At 40.4% G+C, this 24,085-nt stretch overlaps 1 protein-coding gene across 3 annotated transcripts in view; it reads right to left on the bottom strand.

Moving 5' to 3' along the window:
* RFX4 (regulatory factor X4) overlaps positions 1-24,085 on the bottom strand; it is a 131,751-nt gene that overhangs the window by 43,414 nt on the left and 64,252 nt on the right. For all 3 annotated transcript variants that reach the window (XM_043542267.1, XM_037880166.2, XM_037880158.2), the window contains exons 6-13: positions 22,361-22,574; positions 21,380-21,457; positions 19,157-19,320; positions 16,347-16,447; positions 14,833-14,891; positions 11,833-11,977; positions 7,302-7,396; positions 5,416-5,533 (exon numbers count right to left, since the gene is read on the bottom strand). In XM_043542267.1, coding sequence (XP_043398202.1) covers positions 5,416-5,533; positions 7,302-7,396; positions 11,833-11,977; positions 14,833-14,891; positions 16,347-16,447; positions 19,157-19,320; positions 21,380-21,457; positions 22,361-22,574 — 974 coding nt within the window. The remainder of the gene's footprint in view (positions 1-5,415; positions 5,534-7,301; positions 7,397-11,832; positions 11,978-14,832; positions 14,892-16,346; positions 16,448-19,156; positions 19,321-21,379; positions 21,458-22,360; positions 22,575-24,085) is intronic.

Genomic DNA, 24,085 nt, shown 5'->3' with positions numbered 1-24,085 from the left:
GACTGGTATAAAAGTAAACCCACCAGCCACCCCAACACCAGAGAAAATAGCCAGCTGAAAAGAAATCAGAAATCAGCTCCACCCATAGACCCCAAATCCCCCAACCACAAATACAAGCCCTCAATATACTCATCACTCCTCAAAACCTGGAAAAAGAGATGGCTTTTTCGTTGTGCTCTGAATATCAATAGATTTGTCGATTTAAAACCTAGGGATAACGGGAGGGTGAATTCCAAAATGGAGGGCCCCTCACAAAAGAATGTCCTGCCAACGGGCCCCTTTCTTAAAAGCCAAGAGGTGTTAGCTCACTGCTCACAAAGATGGCAGCTGGGGACAGAGAGAGGCTCTCTCTCCCATAGGCAGGTCCTTGGTCACAGCCCAGGATCTGGCCCAAAACTTTCAAATTTCTTTACTGATTTTCTACCAAACTTTTAAGACAAAATCCTTCCCTGGAATGGGATGCTACATACATAATTTCAGAATGATTGTTTTTTTGGAGGAAATTAGAGGAGGAGGTTGAAAGCTGAGCTTATATTGGGAAGCTTGTTTCTACCTTAACGAGTGCCTACAGCTGCTCCATAAATATGCTGTTCTTTGCTCGTATATACTGTACAAGTGGAGTGTAGGAGAAGCAGTCTGAAAGGCCCCATGTCATTATGCAATGCAATGCTGTCTCGTAATTAGGCTTTCAAAGCAACTGTGCACACACTCTTCTTCAGTTGCGACAGCTCTAGTCTTTGTGTTCCATTCTCTCAATGCACGCATGCGTAACTTCCATTGTCATTCATGGGAGTTATGCACACACACTGAGGGGAGAACAGATGCTTTGTGTCCTTGGCGCAAGACCAAAAACAAAAACATCGGACATTTTTATAAATAGAACACATGCGTAGTGATGGGCAAATAATCTTCCACTGGCGAATATAAAGGGCTTGATTCTCTACTTTTGTGATCATTTACACCTGTGCAAATCAAAACTGTATGCTTCACAGCCATCTTACAGAAATTAAAATGACTAATAAGGTGCAATGTAATGGAGAGCCTTAGCCAAGCTCTGTAGCTGTTTAGTTTTATAAAGTTTTTGAACTGGAAGTCTTGTAAAAACTGCAAATGGAATAAGATAGCTATTTTCAAAATGCTTAGCATCGGTTACAATGTTGTAGAATCCTACTCTGTTTAGAAGTGTTATGAACACAGTGGGCCTGATTGACCACTATGTTAGTCCAGTTTAATACTGATGTAACTCCATTGGGGTTCACCAGCATAAAAAACTGGAGCATTATGCCCTAGAACAAGCCTGGTTCTCGTCTCACACAAGTTTGTACCTCTGTTGACTTCGAGTCATTACTGATCCGGACAAGAGGCTAATATTCAGCGTTTCCAAGTCTCACAATTTTAATCACAAGTCTCAGGATATTTGGTGTTCATCCTTCAAGCCCCTGCTCCTGGAGACAGGTAATTACGTGACAATCTCATCTTTCATTAAAAAATAAAAGAAAGTTTCTAGCCCTAAGGTTCCAGAGAAAACCCTGAAAGTAGGAACACTAAATGCTCACATGCTAGAAGACAAATACTAAGAACCCAAGATTTATTATTTTTTAAAATCTCATGATATTTGGGGCCTAACTCTTGATTTTTGAACACTTGGGGTTGATAATACTGAGTACACCATTTAAAAAACTATCTGGTCCCCTTGTCTCTCTCTGAATTTCCCTCTTCTTTTATCATTTGATATTTTTTAATTCTGTAGAATGTTTGAGACAAAATTTATAAGACACTCTGCATCAAGGGGTGTTGTATCAAATGAATGCAATCATTTTACATTTTAAATTAATTAAGTTAAATGTAAGATATAAAATGAAACCAGTTTCAGGATATGCACATCAGTTACTTACTGAGCAGCTATTCATGTACAACTGTTTATACTTTAAGTTTATATTTTGTTTTGCATGCTACTGCATTTAGCAGGGACCTACGATTGGCTCTTTCAAATACAGCTGTAGGTACTGAAGAGGATTCATCTGTGTCTCATAAAATATATATTCATTTAGTGACAGATAAAAAGCCCCCTAGATATTGTACCTACAGTAATAAATTGCTTTTGACTCTCTTTTCAAAAAGACCAAATTGAATGCAATCAGGATATTATTACAGCTGTTCTATCCAGCTAATACACAGTAAACATCAGCAGCTTTCACAAAAGCCAGGAATTATGTACAAGTATCGTAAAACAGAGATATATAGCTCTGGGGAAGATTGGAAGGCTCCTTTTACTAATTAGTTGTTTTAATACACAGGATGCATCACCAAAACATTGCCACCGACTGTGCCTTTGATATGCCTAGACAGAAGACGGGTAGAGGGAGAGAAAGAGGAGAGAGATGAGCTTTTGTCTGCCAGGAATCGTTTTGACTTGCCCATGCCATGCACCATACTTAAAAGCTTTGCCCAGAGTCAGATCTGTATGTCATTTCAGGATATATACTACCAGCCCAGTGACATGTTGTGAAACATTCTGTAGTCAAATTTCCGGATCATGAAATGATGACAAAGCTAAAATATATTGTACTGTATATAAAAATGACCACAGCATCAAACAAGTGATTTTTATCATGTTTTTGTTTCAAACACACTCTCAAATAATGCTTTTTTGTTTTTTAAAACAATAACAGCGTAAAGATCTGGCATTGTTTATTGCTTAGAATGATCCCTAAAATCAGTGCCTGTTTATATAGTCATCAATGTAGCCAAAATACACAAGTTTTCATCTAAGATAAGAACAAATTTATATAGAAGACAATATCTAAAATATATCAATGTCATCTTTGTTTCCCTCTATTGTACAGTACTCATTAAAAATGCATGGTACTATAAAAAGAGAGGAAGAACTGTGTTAAATTAAGCCCACAACAAGTTCCTCAGGTCTGATTCTGATACGTTTAAATTCAGAGGATATTAGACTTTTGGAACATGCTCAGCTATAATTCAATACAATGGCTTTGTAATTAGAATATTACAGCATTCATTCAAGAGATTATAATTCAGCTGATGATGTTAAATAACATGTCAGTCACTTTTTGAGAAGTTGGAGCAGTGATAGCCAAATTTTATTATACTGGGGTCTGGATGTGGTTTCAATATTCATCCCCTCTGAGGATCTGAAGTCCTTGCTCATTCGAAACTCCCACTGACTTCAATAGACCTGCACTTTTGGACCCAGAGGGGAGAAATTCAAGGGTTCCGTTAAAAACAACTAAAAGCTCTTATTCACAGAGACAGTGTGTACTGGTAAAAAGAAAGAAAGCTTACATGGGCTTATTATAAGAAAACCTTAGGAAGTTTACAGTGCCATAATGAAGATGTAAATGATAATCCTGTTCACTACTGCTGCAAGCAGCATTATCAAACCCAAGTCGTTAAAAAATTCTATACTATATTATTTATATCCTTTAAAAATGCATTATTTTCAGAAAACCAGTTTATACTGATTTTACATGTGCTATAATAATTTGAAAGCAGACTCTTAACAGATGTAGCTGGTGATTACAAATGTAATTAAATTTCCAATACTTTTAAGAGACAGCAATTGATTTTTAACATACTTTTAAGATGGAGTATGCATTTAAGACCTGTCTTACTAGAACTGTATAGAGTAATTCTCCAGATGCCATGGAAAGCACATCGCATGTGGCTGCTGATATGCTCTTTCCTAATACACCATTCTATCTAAATAGCTATATTTTGTGTAGAGAGGGGTATACGTGTGTGACTACACATCCTGTATATTTTATTTTATACATTTTACAAAAAACAGTATTCTATTAGGCTACACATTTAGCCTAAATAGGCATTTAAAATACTGCTTATGTACAGCTTGACAGAGAGTGCACAATTTTTGGAACCTTAACTTGCACTTTTGACGTTTCATGATTTTAACAGTGTGACCTCAACATTGCATTTACACAGTGTTTTGCATATAAAGGCTGCTCCTGCAGCTGAGTGCTGCAGAGAGCCAAAACGCTCAGAACTCAGTGTTTGCTCAATACCTGTTCCAAGAGGTTTCTGCATTGTGCAGAGAAGTATGCAATGCTTAGCAATGCGAGCAATCTCTACTTCCACAGTGAAAAGAGTTTTGGTGAATAAGGGGGAGAGCACATATGAGAGGGGATAGATATCAAACATGGTCAGGGCTCTGGTACTTCAGCACAATCCAGTGAATACAAAAGCTGTGCATAGAGGCCTTTTAAGGATTTTCACTATCCCACTGCCTGCTAGGAGTGGCAATTCACTGTTGTGCGTGCTGAAAAGCTGTGCTTAGAAGAAACTGACAACAGGGAAGCCATGAAGACCAACCACAGATCAAAATGCTCCTGAAGGTTCTCAGAAGACAGTGAGGCCAGCTCTTGAGATTTTATCAAGAGTTGTGTGGTAGTTGGTGTTTTTCTTAAAGCCTCAGCTCCTGGCGGCTTGTAAATATGTGAGAATCTCAGCTTGCATTAAACAAGTAAGCTTCTAGCCTTTATGGTCATGGAGTAAAACTTAAAAACGTGACCCACATGCACTCTAGAGATTCAAAAACCAGAAGATAAGTAAAAGCACCCAAAATGCATTTAAAAAAAAACATACATTTTTTTTAAGCCAGTCCCATGATTTTGTGTGGCCTGACACACAATTTTTGATTGCTTGGGGTTAGTAATACCGAGTCCTCATGGCCAGCTTCCCAGTGCCCCATGTGGGACTTCATAGTGTTCTTGCCTGCCTCCAATATCTGCTCCCCTCAGCTTACTGGTACCTGAACAAAGCTTGGAAGCTTTCTATCTATAGGTCTACATTCTTCTGGGGGTGCCCAGCACCCCTGTATCTAAGCATCACCTAAGAGAATAAAACACAATAAAGCACTGCTGGAAGAAAACATGCTAGTGGATCAGTGCTGCTCTCTCAAAATCCTCATTATTATTAGTCTGCTAATAACATACATTGACAAGTGTGCACTTATGAAAACACAAAAGCACAATAGCCAATTTTCCATCATTCCTATTGTTGACTAATTCAATTTGTACATACACGTACTCCTCAGTAGGGACTGTTTACACACCAGGTTTCAAAGCACAGTTCTGTGTGAAAAGAAACAGGACAACCTTTTTTTTCTTTTCTTTTTTTTTTAAAATGGGGTACGTTTATATTCTTCCACTCTTATGGACATCAAAAACAACTGAAGGGAATTTGTTCAAAAGCAACAGAAAAAATGACCTAGAGGCAGAAAATTTGTTGAAAATTTCAACCCCAAAAAGAGATTTTTTAAAAAAGTTATGAACATGTGAAAATCAGAGGGGATCATCACTCAAAAGTGCGTGACAGCTCTTGATCTAGCATTTTTTACTGTGCTAACAATCAGTAAAATTAAAATTAAAGTACCAAAGCTGGGTGCACTGTGCAAAGTCATGTCCCGAATCACTCGTGTGCCAAAGCAGGACCACATCAAGAGGAACTGCTGAGCCACTTTCTTCAAAGAGCCTTGTCTCTTGGCAGCTACCTACAAGAAAATATATATATTTCACACGGATAACAAACATTCATTTTCATTTCCATTGTCTGTCCCAGCCCAACACTGCCCATGTCCATCCATTTCCTTCACTAAAACTACATCCCACTGTAAGAAAATTAGGATAAAAATTAAAACAGATACACATGAAGCCATCCCGTAATGATAATTCTATACACATTAGTTTGCAGGAAGAAGAAGCTTACAATAAAATTATAATCTCTAAAACAGAAAATGCTCATGCTTGTGGAGGGTAACATTTGGATTATAAATAATGAAGGGATTTATCAGACTGCCTAACAACATCCAGGTCTTCATCTTAATTTGACTCTCTTTTTGGCAATTCTCTAGTTCAGGAAGAAAATTTATAATGAATACTGCTGGGAATATACTGCAAAAATAATGTATTAATCTAATTAATTTAAACTAATTGGCTCTTGGTGCGTTCACATCCTCTTTGCATTTTCTTTCTGTGAACATCAGATGATCATGTTTAACTCACAATTATACTTCTCAGAAAGCATATTGTAAGTTTACACTCTCAAAAGCTCATTTTCTATAACTGTTACTGTAGCCGTGTTGGTCCCAGGATATTAGAGAGACAAGGTAGGTGAGGTCATATCTTCTATGGGACCAATTTCTGTTGGTGAGACAGACAAATTTTTGATCTTACACAGAGCTCTTCTTCGGGTCTGGAAAACTTAGAGTGTCACAGCTAAATACAAGATGGAACAGATTGTTGAGCATAAGTAGCTAACACATATTTCAAGGGACCATTCAAGGTGAAATGGCCCGTTAATTTTCTATATTCACAGTTGATCCTAAGAATTATACTCATCTAGTCAGCAAATAGAAAAAATACCACATCCAATATGATCCATCATAAGCACTCACAGTGATTTCAAATAGCAATCTATAGACTAAAGACACTTTTTAAAAAATTAAATAATTTCAAACAATTGATACATTTAGGAATTTTTTTTGGTGGGGGGGAATTGTGGACATTCTGCAAACAGAAAAAGAGGTAATATTGTTTAATGAAGTGTTCTTAAGTTATTTACACAGGTCTAATAGTGGACTCTGGAAGTAGAGTTGCAATTTTCCAACAGAACATGCTAATACAAAATGTATTATCATTCACAGACAGAAGCTAAAAGTATATGGTAAATTGTACAGTTACATATACTGCATAAAATTGTATTGATGTCTGATTGGCCGAGAGTGCTCATGAGTTCAGTCAGTAAGTGTCCACCCAAATAATACTAAAATTTAGGTCAGAGTTCTATTACTGGTGTTTCAGAGCAACTCCTAAAAATCACCCAGCTTAATCCCTTGCTGAACCATAACTAGTTGTTAACCTTTATTTACTAAAATGAATCAGCTGGACTAAATATTATCTTCATTAAACTCTCAAAAGGGCATATTAATTTATTATCTCCACCTGCAATGCTACATTATTCACTATACACTACAGAGAAGTCTGAACCAACACTTCAGATCCATACACCCTTGAACGTTGGGGTGTTGAAAATCTGAACTCTGATCCAGTTCCGAATTTTGCAAATGGCTCCTATTTTTAGAATGGAATGAGTGAAAGCCTTGAATCTGAACACTCCCTGACTTTTGACTCTGGAATTTGGATCCAGATTTTGCATCTTGAGTCTGTGTCTACTAAATACCTATTGCTTTGTTAAAACAAATATTACACATGGTTATACTGCACATTAAGTGACTCGGGTCCTAACTCCTATTTACCAACCTTCACAACACATCTGTCCACCATGGAATCCAGCCACTCAATGTAGGACTCAATGGGTGACTGCTCCTCCAAAAGATGATCAAACTCCTGATACACTAACAAACAAAGAAAAATACTCCAAATCAGGACTTTAATTCCGTTTTATAACAATAGAGAAAACAACTGTCACAAAACAATCAGTAATACATCGCTAATTTGCTAAGCTAATTACAACAGGTCACTTAACTATAAATGTATATATGTACACCTTAAGACATAAAAGAGGTTGAAACCATTACTATGCTTGGTCGCTATCCTGCTCCTATGGAACTCAGTGGGAGTTTTTAAAGGATTTCAGTGGGAGCAGGATCTTGGCCCATCATTTGAAATTCATCTTTTGATTTAAGCTTCAGCTGTCTATGCCCGGAAGTAAAACACATTTATGGTGTTTATGGTGCAGAGCAGTAAGCTAGGCTTTGACCCTCATGAGGAAAAAAGGCCATGCATGAAATTGATTTAGAAATGCATAGAGAATCTTTTAAACACCCAGTGGATGAGCATTGTTGATAGGCCTCTCGTCAGCAAATCTCCAGTGCATAATGCTTTAGTTGTGAAAACGTGCTTCAGCTGCAACCGTCATTTAGTTGTAACATCAAACAAGCAACAACAACAACAACAAAAATGTACTTTTATAAAGTGATTTACTGCCAAAACACAAATGCCATGCTGACTACACCTAAAGGAGTTTCTACAGACAGGCAATCCTCTTCCAAATATTTTTTTCAAAAACATAGAGAGTAAACTCAGATGGCCCGTTCAAATGTGTCAATTAAATAGGAGAATCTCCAATTTATTTAGGAGAAGAAGCCATTGGAAGACAAGGAATCATGTGTCTGAGCATCTCAAGGAATTGCTCTGCAATTGAGCTACAAAAAATGGTCCCCTAAATCAAAAGAAAAGATGCTTTTATACCAGCTGTGTCACAGGGTGATTTAAATGCGCTGTGCACGTCCATTTATACTTCATTATAAACAGCAAGAGAGAGGAATTTCCCACCACTGGAGTGGATGCTAGGGGCAGGGAGAGGAGGCAAAGCACAAAGTTGGCAGCTAGGGAAGAGTGCAGGAGACATGGAGAAAAAATGCAAAATACAAGGATGTTCTCCACTTGAGCAGCATGGCCATTCTTTGTAACACCACCCTGGATTGGGCTCTGCAGATTGGGAAGTATTGTTATGAGCTGAAGCAACGGATCCAGTAGGAATGCATTTAAGAGTTTCCTTGCCTTACAAATGACTGTGCATTGATTCTATTTAGACTTAATTACAAAGGGGTAGATTGTCACAGCTGTTATTCAGCCACCCAGGGGAACAATGGGGAGCAAGCCTCCCCTTCCTTTCCCACTCAGACCTGCTCGTATTAGGACCCTGGATGCAGAGGGGAGAACTCTATTTGTCCAATACTTCTCACTACAAGCAAGCCAGTGGGGACAGGGTGGACGGAACAGGGCATAGGAGGAGCCCTCGCTCTGCCGCCTTAATCCAGTACCTGGCTGGGCATAGAGTGGGGAGTAAGCTGCTTCTACTACATTCTCTGTGAGTGAGTAGGGGAGCACAAGTGGAACTGTGATCCTCCGAGTCCCAGTTTGTTGTCTGGTTAGCTGCTGGGAAAGTGCCGCTATGCACTATCCCTTACTCAGGGCCGATTACAAAGTTACCATCTGCCCCAAAGCAGCTATTGCAGACACATCTGCAGGGGCCAGAAGGAATGGAGCACCGGAGAAAAATCATGATAGAAGTAGCTCTATTCTTAAAAACGAGAAAAGCCACTTTCTACTAACAAACGACTATCACGTTCAGTGGAAATCTGCCAATCTGGAAGATATTTTTCCAGTTATTATAGTTGGAAATTGTAACCTCGGGAGGCTGAGTGTCGGGATTTCCCAGCACCAGCAGGATATAAAGGAGCATTGGAAACCTACATTGGACACGTGTATTAAGAAATCCCAATGCCATCATCCTAAAGTGAGGGCCCAATTTCACCACGTGAGGAGACACCCTGCAAAAATGTGACACTTTCATGCATGTGTGAGTGTGTGTGCGTGTTGCAAATAAGTAAAGTGGACTGGGTGAAAGAACCAGCCCGAATCTTCATCCAACACTTGACCTCAACCTACACCAGTCCCTTTTAAAGGTACAGAACAGTTTGTCTTTGTCTCTTCCCCTTACCTATGTTTTCAACCAGGATTTGAAATGAGACTGAGCACTGACAGAGAGGCAAGCTTTAGAGGGCCGGGAACACCTTTTCAATCTGTGTGCACACAGTGCTTAGCACAATGATCTCTGATTCAGACTGTGGCTGCTAGGCACTATTGCAATACTCATAAGGAATGGCAGGACATGGGAGAGTTATCCTAGAGTTCTTGGTGATTCAGAGGAAAAAATCTATCAAGAGTGGTAAGAGTGCACAGGAGGACAGAGAGGAGGTGATACTACTGGAGGATTCAAAGGAATTAAGCTGAATCTCCAGCCTGCTGTAAACCTTCCAGTAGAAGGGGAAATACTGACTTGCAACAGCAGTACTGAATTTGCTGCAAGGGAGCTGAAAATACCACCCCAAAAAGAAGGTTCACCTTTTGGAACTAGCTCCTTGTAGACTTATCCTTGGTTACAGATCTTTAAATGATCTTCACCTAGGTAGAAACTATATGCAAAGTTGGAAAAAAACCTCTTGAGGTTGGTGTCACATATATACCCTTGTCTCAATGTAATCCTCAACACGTACACTGGGTTGGGTTACTGCTTCTGGTCTTTCTCCTCTCTCTCCTTCTTTCACACCTTTCTCTTCTCCCTTTCTGTTGCAAACTGCTACCCGACTAAGACTGGCCCCTTCTGGAAAGCACTTATATGCTGAATTCCATCCACTCTTCAGGAAAGTTCTTAAGCATTTGTTTAACTTTAATGGGATTTAAATATGCACTGAAAGTTTAGCACTTGCTTAAGGGTCCTTCCTAAATGGGGATGCTCTCCTGAATCTGGGCCAGAAACATTACTGGTATTAAGTATTAACCCTTTGGGAACTAGATAATTTCTAGGGGTTTTGGGTGTATGCTGAGGATGGTTAAAGAAGAAGAGAGATTTTCTGGCTGCTGGGAACCAGGATGAGCCTGGATTCTAGGCTTCAGCTTGTCCTGAACTGCTTATCTTTTACCCCTATCCTGTCCTGAATTCTCACTACTCTCAACCTCTCACTGCTGCCAGCTCCTGGCTCACTCCCCTCAATCACCAGTGGGCAGAAGGGTCATATCAGGAGGTAAACTCAGGGGCTGGGAGGAACTGGCAAGAATCCCAGAACAGTTCTCTTCTGGGAAATGGAGCCAGCAGAAGGTGGTCAGGAGATGTGAGGCCTTCTTCCTGCTTGGGGATGAGTCTTTCAGAGGTCAGTGAGGGATGTGAGGTAGACGGGAGCATTTTTGTCATCTTCAGGAAAGAAAGGAGGAGGACTCCAACTGGAGGTAGAGGTTGAGACTGCTACTAAAGACAAGAATACTCATCTTTAGTATCTCAGTGTAGCACACCGAGGGATGCACACACATTTGTTGTCAGAGTTCTATGGGCTAGAAATGGCTATCACATGCACATTCTGTGGGCAACTTGTGTCACTACTTTACACTTGGAATAGATGAGCTTTCCCCCTAAAATAGGGTGACCGGATAGCAAGTGTGAAAAATCAGGACAGGGGGTGGGAGGTAATAGGAGCCTATATAAGAAAAAGACCCCAAAATCGGGACTGTCCCTATAAAATTAGGACATCTGGTCACCCTACCCTAAAACTAACTTGCCCCTTTAAGAAAGCACAACTTTTCCAGGGTTTCTACAAGTCATTCTTCAATAAACCAAGCAGTGTCTATGTCAGCCAATCAGATTTCTGGATGTGGGATACATATTTACTTCTAAAAGTTCACAAAGAAAACTTCAGCCAATCAGAGACTAACTTGCTGATAAAAGTGCTTTGTGAAACCAGTGCTTTTAAAAAAAATAAGCCTCTGGAAGTGACTCAAACAAAAATGGCCCTGCTGTCAAAGCCATTCAAAAGGCAGTTATCCCATAATAGGATAACTGGGTAAACAACCATCATTCTACTCTATCAGATAAAATGATTCGGGGCTTGATCCAGAGCCCATTAAAGGCAATGGGCAGACTTCCATTGACTTCAATAAGCTTTGGATTGGGCCCTAGATCTGCATCAGTCATTAGGAAGACTAGAAATAATCTCTTTAACAGAACATTGTCCATATCCATGTCTCAAAGTGGAACATCTTGGTTTCGGCTCACCTTTCTTTTTGATACGTGTTTCAGTATTTATCTGAGCAGCAAGCAAGCAATAGCCAGTAATGATGTGCTACCACATTGCTACAATATCTCAATTAATAAACTGATTGACTGTAAAGCAATTATTATAAAATTGAACATTATTATTATTGTGGTGTTTTGCATTCAACAGGAAACACAGTTCAGAGTTCCCTGTACCACATTTGAGGGTTTTATTCTTACATTGTATGATGAGCTTTCTGTGCTCCTCACGTGAATCCTCCATGGTATAGAGAGTTTGTTTGGTAATGCTGTTCAGATCCACATTCCTCCAGTCCTCCAGCATTTGAAAGGTAATGTCTGCACTGTGGATCACCGTTCTTGATGCCTATAATCCAATCCGATCTACTCATTAGTTCATGGTTTATTAGCTTAAAAATAGACTTCATCCCCTTTTACGCTCCCTTAGCGAGCCTCACTAAGTTGATTCTCAAACCCCACACACCTCTTGATCCTTTCTCGAAGTTACTGGACACTGTAGCTGGAGAGAACTCTGAAGCCATTTTTGCCAGTTCTACTCAGCATGTATTTGGTTTCCACAAAGTACAAATCTCAACAGGCATTTCTAATCAAACTGCTCTCTCCCTAGACCATTAACTCTACAAGGTTTGAGCTGCAGTGTTTGGTCCACGTCAGTCCAAGAACAAAAACACATTGGCCCAGATCCTTCCCCTCAATCTATGTAGGGAGGAAATACTCTGCGTGTGCATCTTCCCCCTGACACATGAAAAGGAGGCTCACCTGCCCCCACACCACCACCTGCCCATCCTCTGGACCATGCAGAGGCCTCCCTGCACAAAGGGAAGGAGTAGGCTGAGAGAAACGTGGGTGGTGCTGGATCGGGGTCACACATCAGTCCTGTGTAAATTAATCAGAGAAGACAACCCAGATTAGGGCTGTATTATCTTTTCCAAAGAGTCTCCCTTGGGGGCCATGGCAGCCTGAAGAGTCCCTGGTTTAGGAAGCTGTTGAGGGGACAGAGCTGTGTGAATGGATCTGGTCTTCTACAGATTCCCCTGGATCTATGCAGATTCTTGGGGATCTACCAGGTTTGTGGATAGACCCCACAGCTCATGCAGCAGGACGCCCCACAAATGAATTAAAGGAGGAGGAACTCCACAAAGCATCCTCACTAAGATCTCCTTCCGGCAGGGGGTATTTCTGCTGTGGGGGTTAATCTGGGGCATTAGATACAGTTTTCAAATGTAGCCCCTCAAACTTGCAGTGTGGGACAAACCCTCAGCTGGTGTCAATGGGTGAAACACCACAGGAGTCAAGGGAGATGCTCCTACTTATACCATCAGAAAATCTGGCCCTGTGAATTTTGCACAGTTCATGTGGCCTAACTGAGTCAGTGAAAAATAAATCACAGACATAGTATGTTGACCTGCATGGTGGATTTTTATCAGTAAAACAATGGGATACTATGAAGCTTATATTCACAGCTATAAGAACATTAATACATTATAACGGTAATTTTATTTATAAAATGATCTCTACTGAAGTACTGTTGGGCATGCCAAACAAGTTTTGATAAATAAACCATTTCAAAACCCCAGAAGAAAATAATCCATTGTAAAAAAAACCCCAAAATACAGAAAAATATAGTCAAGCAATCCTCACAAAATGATAAACAAAGAAAACTAATAGAGTGGGTCCTATGTTAAAGGGAAAAAAGACAGACAAAATACACCTGTTGAAATAGTTCAATTTTATATGCTGCTACGAGTTTTCAGGTTAATTTTATGGAAGAAAAACAATCCATCATGTATGTCTATGAGAGCATCTTTTACAAAGTGGTAAATCTGCATAACAAGCTTAATCAGTTTTTATCTAGGCAAAACTCCCTAGTTCTGCCAGAATAAAGACTGGATTAACAAAAACGAGTAAAGTGTTCAGGATTTGAGAGCACTTGGTTTTAAACTGAAGTATGTAACCACAATAAGTGAATATTTGCCCTGTATTTTGCTTTCACTTGAGGTTTAATGTCACAACTAGGTATGGTGTTTTCTCTCTAGAAAATGGACAAATTGCTTCCCTCATCAAAGGCCTGATCCAAACCCCATTGAAAAATCAATGGAAAGTTTCCCATTGGTTTCAATGGGTTGAACTGGATCTGAAACCTCTTCTAGGATCAGATCCTGAATTTGTTACATAGAAGTCACTGGGAGTTTTGGGTGCATAAGGAATGCAGGATCAGACCCACTATTTAACAAATCATGTAACTGATTTGTGGATGGTTTTGTAGCTTATCTATGGAAGATCATAATAAATAAATATTAGAAACAAAACTACTAAAGCAGGGGTGGGCAAACTTTTTGACCTGAGGGCCACATCTGGGTATGGAAATTGTATGTCAGGCCATGAATGCTCACAAAATTGGGGTTGGGGTGTGGGAGGGCTCCAGCTGGAGGTGCAGACTCTGGGGTGGGGCCAGAAATGAGGAGTTCAGGTTGAGGGAGGGGGCTCCAGGCTGAGGCAGGGTGTGGGGGGGGGAGGGTTCCAGCTGAGGGTGTGGGCTCTGGGGTGGGGCTGGGGATGAGGGCTTTGGGGTGCAGATGGGTGCTCCGGGCTGGGACTGACGGGTTCAGAGGGCTGGAGGGGGATCCGGGCTGGGGCAGTGGGTTGGGGTGCAGGAGGAGGTCAGGGGTGCAGGCTCCAGGTGGCGCTTACTTTCAAGCAGCTCCCGGAAGCAGCAGCATGTCCCCTCTCTGGCTCCTACATGGAGGCAGGGCCAGGGGGCTCCGTGCGCTGCCCCATCGGCAGGCACTGCCCCTGCAGCGGCCATTGGCCAATGGGAGCTCCGGGGCAGTGTGCGGAGCCCCCTGGCTGCCCCAACGCATAGGAGCCAGAGGGGGGACATGCTGCTGCTTCTCGGAGCCACACGGAGTGGGGCAAGCCCCCAACCCCGCTCCCCGGCTGCAGCGCCGGAGTGGGGCAAGCCCCAGACCCCGCTCCCCAGCAGGAACTCAAGGTCTGGATTAAAACGTCTGATGGGCTGGATGCAGCCCATGGGCTGTAGTTTGCCCACCCCTGTACTAAAGCCTCATATACCATTGTTACTTCCAAGAGAGTTTCTCCTTGTGCAATATCCAACCTGCAGATTTAGCAAACTGTTACAACAGTCTGCAAAAGCAGCACAGAATAAACTTATCGGGAATGGATAACCACTGAAATACCTACCTGGCAGAGATGATTTAATGAGGTCTGCCGACGGAGAATTTGTGAAAACCTTCTGGATACTGCAGGAAAGGAGAATTACACATTTAGGTAATATGCCAAATAAAGACACCTGATTTTAAAAGTACCTTGTTAAAACTAGCATCAATTAAATACACTGAATTTCCTTTCTGTTAAGACACACATTTGTGACTTATTTATTGTTCATATTAATTGCCCAGTTTTCAAAGATGGACTTCTGAATAGGACATCCAAATCTTACATTTGGATGCTCAAATCAGTAGTTCCAAGTATTATAAGGACTATTTATATCTCTAAATGATGGTTTGAGTGTCCCAAAAAGGGATCTGGGCATCTTATTGAGGTATCCATACTTGTAACTTGGGCTGTAAATATTTATTCTACATACAGCATCTGAAATCTATGATCCCAATCCTGAAAACACTCCCAGCCATACAGCTTTCTTTCACCAGTACTTCCACTGGCTTCAATGGGACTGCACAGGCAAGAGTAACTATTATGCCCAGGAGTAAGTAATCATTTGCAGGATAGCCAGGCACCAAATACAAGTAAATGCTAGTGTGTTCTCAAGTTTATTCTCATTTTATAATCACTAAAGATCTGCAGATCAAAGCAAATAATCTATAGAGATATTTGAAGTCAGACTTGTTGGTATTACATATTCCTTCTATATTGTCTATCGAGCAGTTAAAATATATATTTTCAGATTTATTAAAACGTTCATTGTCCCAATATTTATATGAGCAGAACAGAGTTCACTGTTGTGGATTCTCAATAGTTTTGAATTGTCAAAGAACTGACAAAAATAGTCTCAGGACACATTTTCCATAATTTTTGAATAACTAAGTAAATGACCAAAAATATCCAGTGGATTATTATAATATGTCCTGAGTACTTTCTGCAAAACATACTCCTAATTTTCCATGCTGATCAGTAGTTAATCCTTCTCCTAAATTAGTTTTTTTTTTAAACTTCTGATGTGGAATTTACTGCTCATGAAAAGCAAAGAATGGAGAGCTGTGAAATAAAGCAGGCTTTATCAATAGGTGATGCGCACTGCAGGCATCTACAAAGCATGTCTGAAAAGGCATAGTGCCCTTTCCTGTGGTGACAGGGTAATTTGATCCCCTTCATATTTAACTCTGGCACTTCTTTGGAGTGAGGGCCTCAAGCTGTATTCAAATTGTGCAAGTCTATAGGTTTGTTTAATAATTTGCTTTGCCTAATATCATGCCTAATGCTTGCTTACTGTCAACAAATTAATTTCTTATCAGAGTCCACAAAAAAGGAAAGGCAACTGGTCTTAGAGCTGTACTTTATTACATTTAAAGGAAATTGGTTCTCATGAGTGAGTGGAGATTATTGGTGAATGAAAGATCTGTAATGCTGATCTTTTTTCATGACTAATAGAACATTTTCCCTAGCTTCCAATTAATTTGTAACGGATAAATAACACATTCTTCTCATATATATAAAAGAGATTGCTTAGTACATACACTCAAACTTGATATTTCGGAGGTTTTCTGGCAGGTCGTAGAGAGCTACTTTTAACCACTCATCCAGCTGTTTTGCAAACTTTCGGATCACCTGAGTCAAGCTGAAAAGACAAATCACTACTTCAGAAAATGTACACTGTGTGGTTTATACGGCAGTGCCTGGAAGCATGTAAAGTCAGTGTTCCACCACCCAGCATATCATTTTTAGTTACCATTTATAAACAAAGGTACCTAGGACACAATTTTCAGATGTGGGCATCTTAATAGTACATTTAGATCCCCTATTTGGGATATGAAATTGGCATTAAGGTTCATAATACAGGAATTCATGCACTTAATTGCCAATTTGAACAGCCACATCTGGGTTCTAGAAGTCTCATTGGTTGTTTACATTTAACAATTGTGCCCATAACATAAAAGGGAAATTTTGACATAGCTTCAGGAGGGTGGAGTGACTGTTGGGCCAGATTCGATTTTCCGTTACACCAGTGTATATATGGAGAAATTCTGTTAAAATCAGTGTTGTTACTTTGCATTCAAACTAGTATAATTCTTCTGAGCAGGATTCGCCCCACTACCGTCTATGGGGCCCACTGGCAGCCCAGTTACATGGCTTTTTAGTGAATAGTTTAAACAGGATTAAACATAGAAAGCTGCATAAAAATAACAGACCTTTAGAAGTTTGGAAAGGGGAAGAAATAGCCCCATTTCTTAAATGACTACATTTTGGGAACTGTATTCTCAAAACAGGTCAGATCTGAATCCTGATCATGCAAGCAACTGTCTGGGCAGCTCCTACACCTGTAGGCAGCCCCACTGTGCACACAGAGTCACCTGCAGGATCAAGGACTTGGACAGCATAGAAAACATCTGAAAATATCTGAAGCAAAAGGGAAAATACCCCAAATACCTTGAGCTCAGGAATAGTTTCAGATTCATCTTCCTCATTCAAATCAACTTTAAAGACGGCCTTAATACTTCACTAAGCTTACAACTGTGTTTGCTGTTTTCAGTTAGGGGGCGGAGGGTGGGGGCAGATCAGCCTCAACCTATTTAACTGTCATAAAAAAAATCATGGTCCTACTCTCAGTCACATCACTTTAAGGAACATAAGACCCAAGATTAGAGTTTTGAGCTCTACTGGGCCCAGCCCTGCATGGGTACACAAAGATGGAAGGGGGAGGACACATAGAAGCTTTTCCACTCCTTATGGAGCCCCTGTGCGGGGACCGGGCTCAACTCATTGGATGTAGTGCACAGCCAGTTTCCTGTGGACACTAGCTACTCACAGTGGGGCAGGAAGAGGTGTGTTGCAGAAGACATGGCCACGGTCCTGCCTTCCTCCACATGGGCTATCTTAAAGGGCTGGGCGTGGATGGGAGTGTATGATGCCCCCACTGAAAGGTTGGCTTTGTTGGCACTGCAACATTTGTTCCCAGGGAATTCCGGCTGAGTCAGCAAGATTTCCTCCAACGGCTTCCATTGCTGTGTCTCCATTGCTTGAGACCCTTCTGCACTCCCTCCAGTGTGGGCCATGGCTTAACAGCCACAATCTGGCCCTTTATATGCATTACAAAAGTCCATATTCACACTCAAGTCTCTCCTTATTTGCTCTGAAAGAACTAAGCAGCTTGAAAAAAGAGCTGCTATGCAATTTAATCCTTCCGATGAAATAGATGGGGGGGGGAGGGGAGGGAGCTGAAGTCTGCAAAAACTTGCAAGATTTACCAAAGAAATCCATGCTTGTACCCTGTTCCTGGCTGCAGACAGATACTTTGCATCTACTTAACAAACCATACAGTCTGAACACTGCACTCTAGTTTAAGTAAGTAGAACAAAAGCCGGAAAAGGTCTGCTGTAATTAGAGCTACAATAAAACGTAGGTGACCAAACGTACAGTGCAAAGAGTGAACACTCAAAGCAACAGTCTCAACAAATTGCTAGCAAATCTTGTGCTGAATTTTGTCAAATAATTTTGAATATTGAACAAATGCATAAAAATCTAAGTCTGTTTTCAGATAATTCACAAAGAGAAAAAGAAGCTGGTTGAATAAAACTTTCTGCAGTTAATTGTTGACCCTAACCCTGCTGTCTCTATGTAAGCAAAACTCCATGGACACAAATGAATTACATGTAGGAAGAGAACAGACAAGATCTGACATGTAGATCAGAAAGGAGAATTTAGCTCTCAAACTAGTGTGGAAAGACTATGTATCTTTCCTGTAGAGATAGGCTGTGTAGGCCTGGTTCTGGACCATGCGAAGAAAGTGACCCCCAAATGGGCACAATTCTATCCTGCCCACTATAGTATTTAAATGCATCCATGTTCTCTCAGAGGTCAGCCTTACACCCAGCCCCCACACACATTCTACTCCTGGTAAGTGGAAGAACAATTTGGGTCAGAGACTGTGACAGAGACCAATGCTTGGATTTCTGCACTTGCGTATGCATTTTGGAGCCATAACTCCTCTTGGAGCCATAACTCAGAATATTGAGCTCTCAGCCCTGGAGAAGTGACCGAGCAGCCTCTCTAAAAGTTTTCAAAGGAGGCATAATGAAGGCATTCCACTGCCAATAGATTTCTGGTCGGCACTCGTGCACATGCCATCTGCAACATGACCATCTATATGCTATGAGACATTTCTATCTATCTATAAACTCATTTAACCTGATTCTGACTTGGATTCAGGAGATAGGAAATATGTAGGGAAATTATGCTTTTTAAGAACTGCACCAATAGTGAAAACAAATCCACACAATTAACAAAAACAATTCAAACAAAAATGGTCAATACTGCAGAGCATACTAACCTGTCAGGTAATGCTTGCAGTACTGTTGGCATCAAAACTCCAGAAATAGCTTTGTACAATATTGAATCACAAACCCCAACTATATTTACTACAGTGGAAGAACCCAATACAGGAAGCATGTGAGGCGGCATCCCTTGCCAAAAGTGCAGAAGAAAACTTTGAACCTAGAATTACACACACACAAATTAAACATGGCAAATATGATTTTTTTCTTAAATGATATAATTCCATATTACTGATATGGCACCACAGTTGTACATGGTGCTGCTCAAAACTCACATGACAGAGTCCCTACCTGGACAGGCTTATGCTGTAACTTAGATAAACATGGTACATCATAAGATAAATGCACAGGAGGATAAAGTGGTGAGATCAGTTTAAAGAAAGCTTTTGCCTTAGCAGACTGCAAGGGTTCCATGCATGCCATGCAATTTTTATTCTCCACCAGCAGGCACTATGAGTGCAGCTCCTTGACTTCCACATATAGTGCCTGATTTTCCACAGCTTGCACCGGGTGTAGACATTTATACATGTGCAAAGTGAAGGCCAGGAGAGGACTAGAGGTGGTCAAAATATGGGAAGTATTTTCCATGGACATTTTTGGAAGGAACAAAACATGTTTGGTTTTTTGAAAGAAATTTTCTGGTTTTTGGGGTTTTTTTTTTAAATGAAAACTGAAAATGTTTTCACTAGAAAGGAAAAGGGGGAGGAGAGGAGAGAAATAGGGAAGGAGGGGAAATCTATTTAAAAAAAAAAAAAGGTAGGTGGGAATTTCAGCCAAATCAGAAGTTTTCTGTTAAAATTTTCATTTAGAAAAAAAAGCCATTTTCCATGGGAACAGATTTGATGAGTTTTAGAGCAATCAAAACACAAGTATTCCAATTTGATAGTATTTTAGACCCACTTTGCACTGATGTAAATAACTACACAAAGTGCAAAGCAGGGGAGAATCAGGCCTATAAAATTTATAGCCATCAGAGGTGCTGAAAAACTATCGGATTTCCCAACAAGATATTTGACAAAGGAACTATTGTGGAGCCGATCCTGCAAACGCTCCTATATAGATGCTTATTCAGTGCCACTGAAGTCAATGGGACTAGAACAGGGGGTATTTACCTTATATAAGCTATGTGTCCGTTTTACTCTCATTAAGAAACTGCCTTGATCCCCATTTGAAAATGGGTGATTGTTAACAAGGAAGCTACCAAAGGAAAATAGTAAAATGGGAGAGCATTCGTATTTCACTTGGGTAAATGAAAACATCTAGGCTGGATGTAATCATTTAAAGAGCCTCAGGTTGAAACTGGAAAAGTGTGGGGAATAATGCAGCATGAGAGACATGCCTAGGGAATTCTGCCCCCACTCTGGCTCGGATGTTCAAAGAGGCCGACCCGAATAGTTGCCCCGTTCCTATTGACTTTCAGTAGGAGTTGGGTGTCTTGACTCCCTTAGGTTCCTTTGCAAATCCCAGTCTCTGTGTATTCAGACTTATTTCCCTTAACTAAATACTTTCTCCATATGCAATTGCAAATTACTTTACACATTAGCAATTTTGGGAGTTTGCAGTTCTTGAACTATAACAAAGGCTTTGTAAGTACATGACCAGAAAGTTCTCAGACTATGAAAAATAGGTTGCATATTTGTGGGGGTAGTTTATATACTGAAGCCAGTCAAACCTGTGTGGTGCCTCAGACTGGCTGCAATGAATCAGTCTGAATCTTGTATCCAGAATACATGCCCATTCCTAACAGATATCCAAGCAATCAATGGTAAGTGTTACTAGCAGCACAGGGTTATAACTGGGCAATGGCAAATTTATACTGAACTTCGAGAAAAATTCCCTAAGATTGATACGTTACTGTATAAAGATCTCCCTAGGAAAGTGACGGATGACTCATTTTTTGAATCACATAAAATTGGACTGACCAGCACTTAGAGTATACTATGGGGCCAATCCTGCATTGGAGGAGGGGTAGACTAGATAAGTTAGTAGATTTTTTCTCTAATTTACATGATGATATAAGTAAGAGTTATCATGTATAAAGCACCTAGATACACTAGTGCAAATATCCTCTATTATTCACAAAAATGTACCAGATAATCTATCATTTGAAATATCACATTCAAAATATGCTCCAGAAGTCCTGAAGACATTAAATGTTATTAAACTACAGCTCTTTTCTTTCTCTCTTCTTTCTTTCTCTTTCTTTCTTTCTCGCATACCTCATCAAAGTTGGCTCTTATTACAGTGTCTAGTATCCTCTGACAGTGAGTTCTGTACATCATAATAAAGGTAGAAACCTGAGAAAGAAAAGGAAAGACACATGAAAGATGATTTTACTTAAAAAAAAAATCAAATTAAATTAAAAAAACTTCTGCTTTAAAAACTACTATCAAAATACACAGTACAAAAGGAACATGGCGGTTTCCCTCAATATGTAATTGCAAAAAATACTAAAATCAGCTGAAGTGATGAGTTCAATTAGATAACTATTAGGAACAATGCAAGTCTTAAAGCTAAATTCTCCTTTTTGAGACCTACAGAGGATTCCTTGATGGAGATTCTGCAAGTATTAAATGAGCAAAAAAGCCTTGATGAGATCAACAGGAATAACATAGCCCTTAATTAGGATATAGAGAACCCTATTTATTTTGTTGAGTCTACATATTTACTAAACACATGAATAGTGTCTGCAAAGTAGATCAATGAAGAGTCAAGACATTTTGCCATATGCACATATAAGATTTCTTTCGCTTTCCAGCCTACAGGAAGGAGAAATGTAATAAATACACTCTTTCCTCAGGAAAGTGTTATAATAGATTTCTTTCAGCTTGCAAACAAGGGAGTTCAGACTTTGTAGATGGTATACTCAATTACAGAAACAGAGGCCTAGAATATCACAGTTGGTGACATAAACGGATACCCGTTGCTAACCCTTTCTTACTGTATACACTGTGCCTACAGAATGAGTTTACATTGAACTCAGAAATGTTGGGGGGGAAAAAGCTACAGTAGATTTTTTGTCAGACATTTTAGTGAGAGAAAAATACGTGCCCCTAGCACATGGAGCAATTAAGTCCCTCATAAATAAAGCCAAGGCATTATTAAACTCACTGTTTTTTAAGATCCTTGTATTTTAGATCAACCTTTCATCAACAGGAAAAAAAGCAAGGCAAGCCAAAGAAATATTTCAAAAGCATTACCTTCTCCTCTGGCAGACTGGCTGGCAGATTTAGATCTTTGACATTTGGAAACTCTGGCAGTAACGTTCCAAGTTTGGATCGTGGTGAATACGCCACTGTCTGTTTGGTTACTTCTTTTTTTCCTGTTTCATTGACCCAGGCTGCTCCTTTCTTAGAATACATCACGTCATAATACTGAGAGCTCTCTTTCACTGCAATGCCATAGTAATGGTACCTGACACATGAAGATACACATTTTATAAGCAACCTATTCATATAGCATACAAATAAAGGGCGGGAGGAGAGAAAATATGCAATTGCTGGTGGTTTCACTTGCAAAACAGATGTGTGCCAGTGTACATTTGGTGCACAAGTGCCGATTTAATGGCAGAATGACACTGTAATGTATCAAGTTTCCAAATATCAATCCTGCTGGTAAAAATAGCTCTAATCAGGAAGAGTAAAGCTGTTAGCTATGAGCAGAGACAGAGCGCCAGACCAACAGGACTAGCACCTCTGCTATATTTCCAGCTACCTGATTCTCAGGCCGCTGCGTGCTGGTTGGATCCTGAGGAGCAAAAGTTTTTATCACAAATAGAGCTGGTTGGAAAACTTCAGATGAAACAAAATTTCAAAGAGAAACATTAACAAAGTATGGCACAAATTGGCAAATCCCAGGAATGTAAATTTCAGGATAAAGTTGTTTGCAGCTTGGATTGCTATCCTCATTAGGCTGAGACCCATGAGGGCTGTTACATGACTGAATAACATCACCTGTGCTACAGTACATAGGGAAAACAGAATAGGTTTAATACTGTTCTTACATCACTGCAAATTTGTGCTACAGCTTAGCATTATCATAAATGATAATGGGACCCCTCATTATCCAGTCCAACCCCCTGCTTCAAAGCAGGATGGACAATATGATTCTTTCCATCAACTTGCCTAACCTTGACCACAGCAACTCAGCCATCGCTACCTCATTGTGGTGATTATGAAAATAGACAATGTCACAAAAATACCCTTCTCTTGAAACATTCATTCACTTCTTTGTTTTTCCTAGAGAGAGTTGTCTGGCATCTTCATGTCTTCTCATAGGCATAGTGTCACAGACACCTTCTGGGGTGTGGCTCCTCTGGGAGCCCATCAGTGATGCTCCACTGGTCAACCAAAAGGGACTCACTTGAAAACAACATTAGACTGAGTGGGATTTTCAAAAGCCCTGAAGTGACTTCTGAGCACAAGTCCAATCGGCTTTCAATGGCATTTGTGCTTCTACATCACTTCAGCACTTTTGAAAACCCCACTCTCCATTCCCTAGTTCCCTTTAGGGGCTTAGGACAAACCCCAGATTCCACACAGGACAGCAGATTACCAGACTAGTCCTAACTACAGCTGGCTGAAATTCAGGATTTCTGGTTCAAGGGAAATTTGACAGTTAGAATTCTGCCTTCATTCTGATTCAGACCGAAACCAAATTGTTCAAAGTTTCCTGTGTGAACTGAAAATTCTGAAAAAAAACCCCAATGGTTTTGGAAACACCATGTGTGGCTTCTATAAGCGACAGGTAAACTGACAAGAATCATGTCAACTTCATTCAGCAGCTGCCAGGGCTCCCAGGATCTGTGGTTCTGGGGCGGCTCCATCCACAGGAAGTCCTGGGAGTCAGCTGGGATCCCCCAGAGCAATCCACACAGTGGGGCTGCCCCAGAGCCAGACCCTGGAAACACATGTTCACCAGCAGCC

This window comes from Chelonia mydas, chromosome 1 (genome assembly GCF_015237465.2).
Source record: "Chelonia mydas isolate rCheMyd1 chromosome 1, rCheMyd1.pri.v2, whole genome shotgun sequence".
Classification (NCBI taxonomy): Eukaryota; Metazoa; Chordata; order Testudines; family Cheloniidae; genus Chelonia; species Chelonia mydas.
This window is presented reverse-complemented; position numbering and strand designations above follow the sequence as displayed.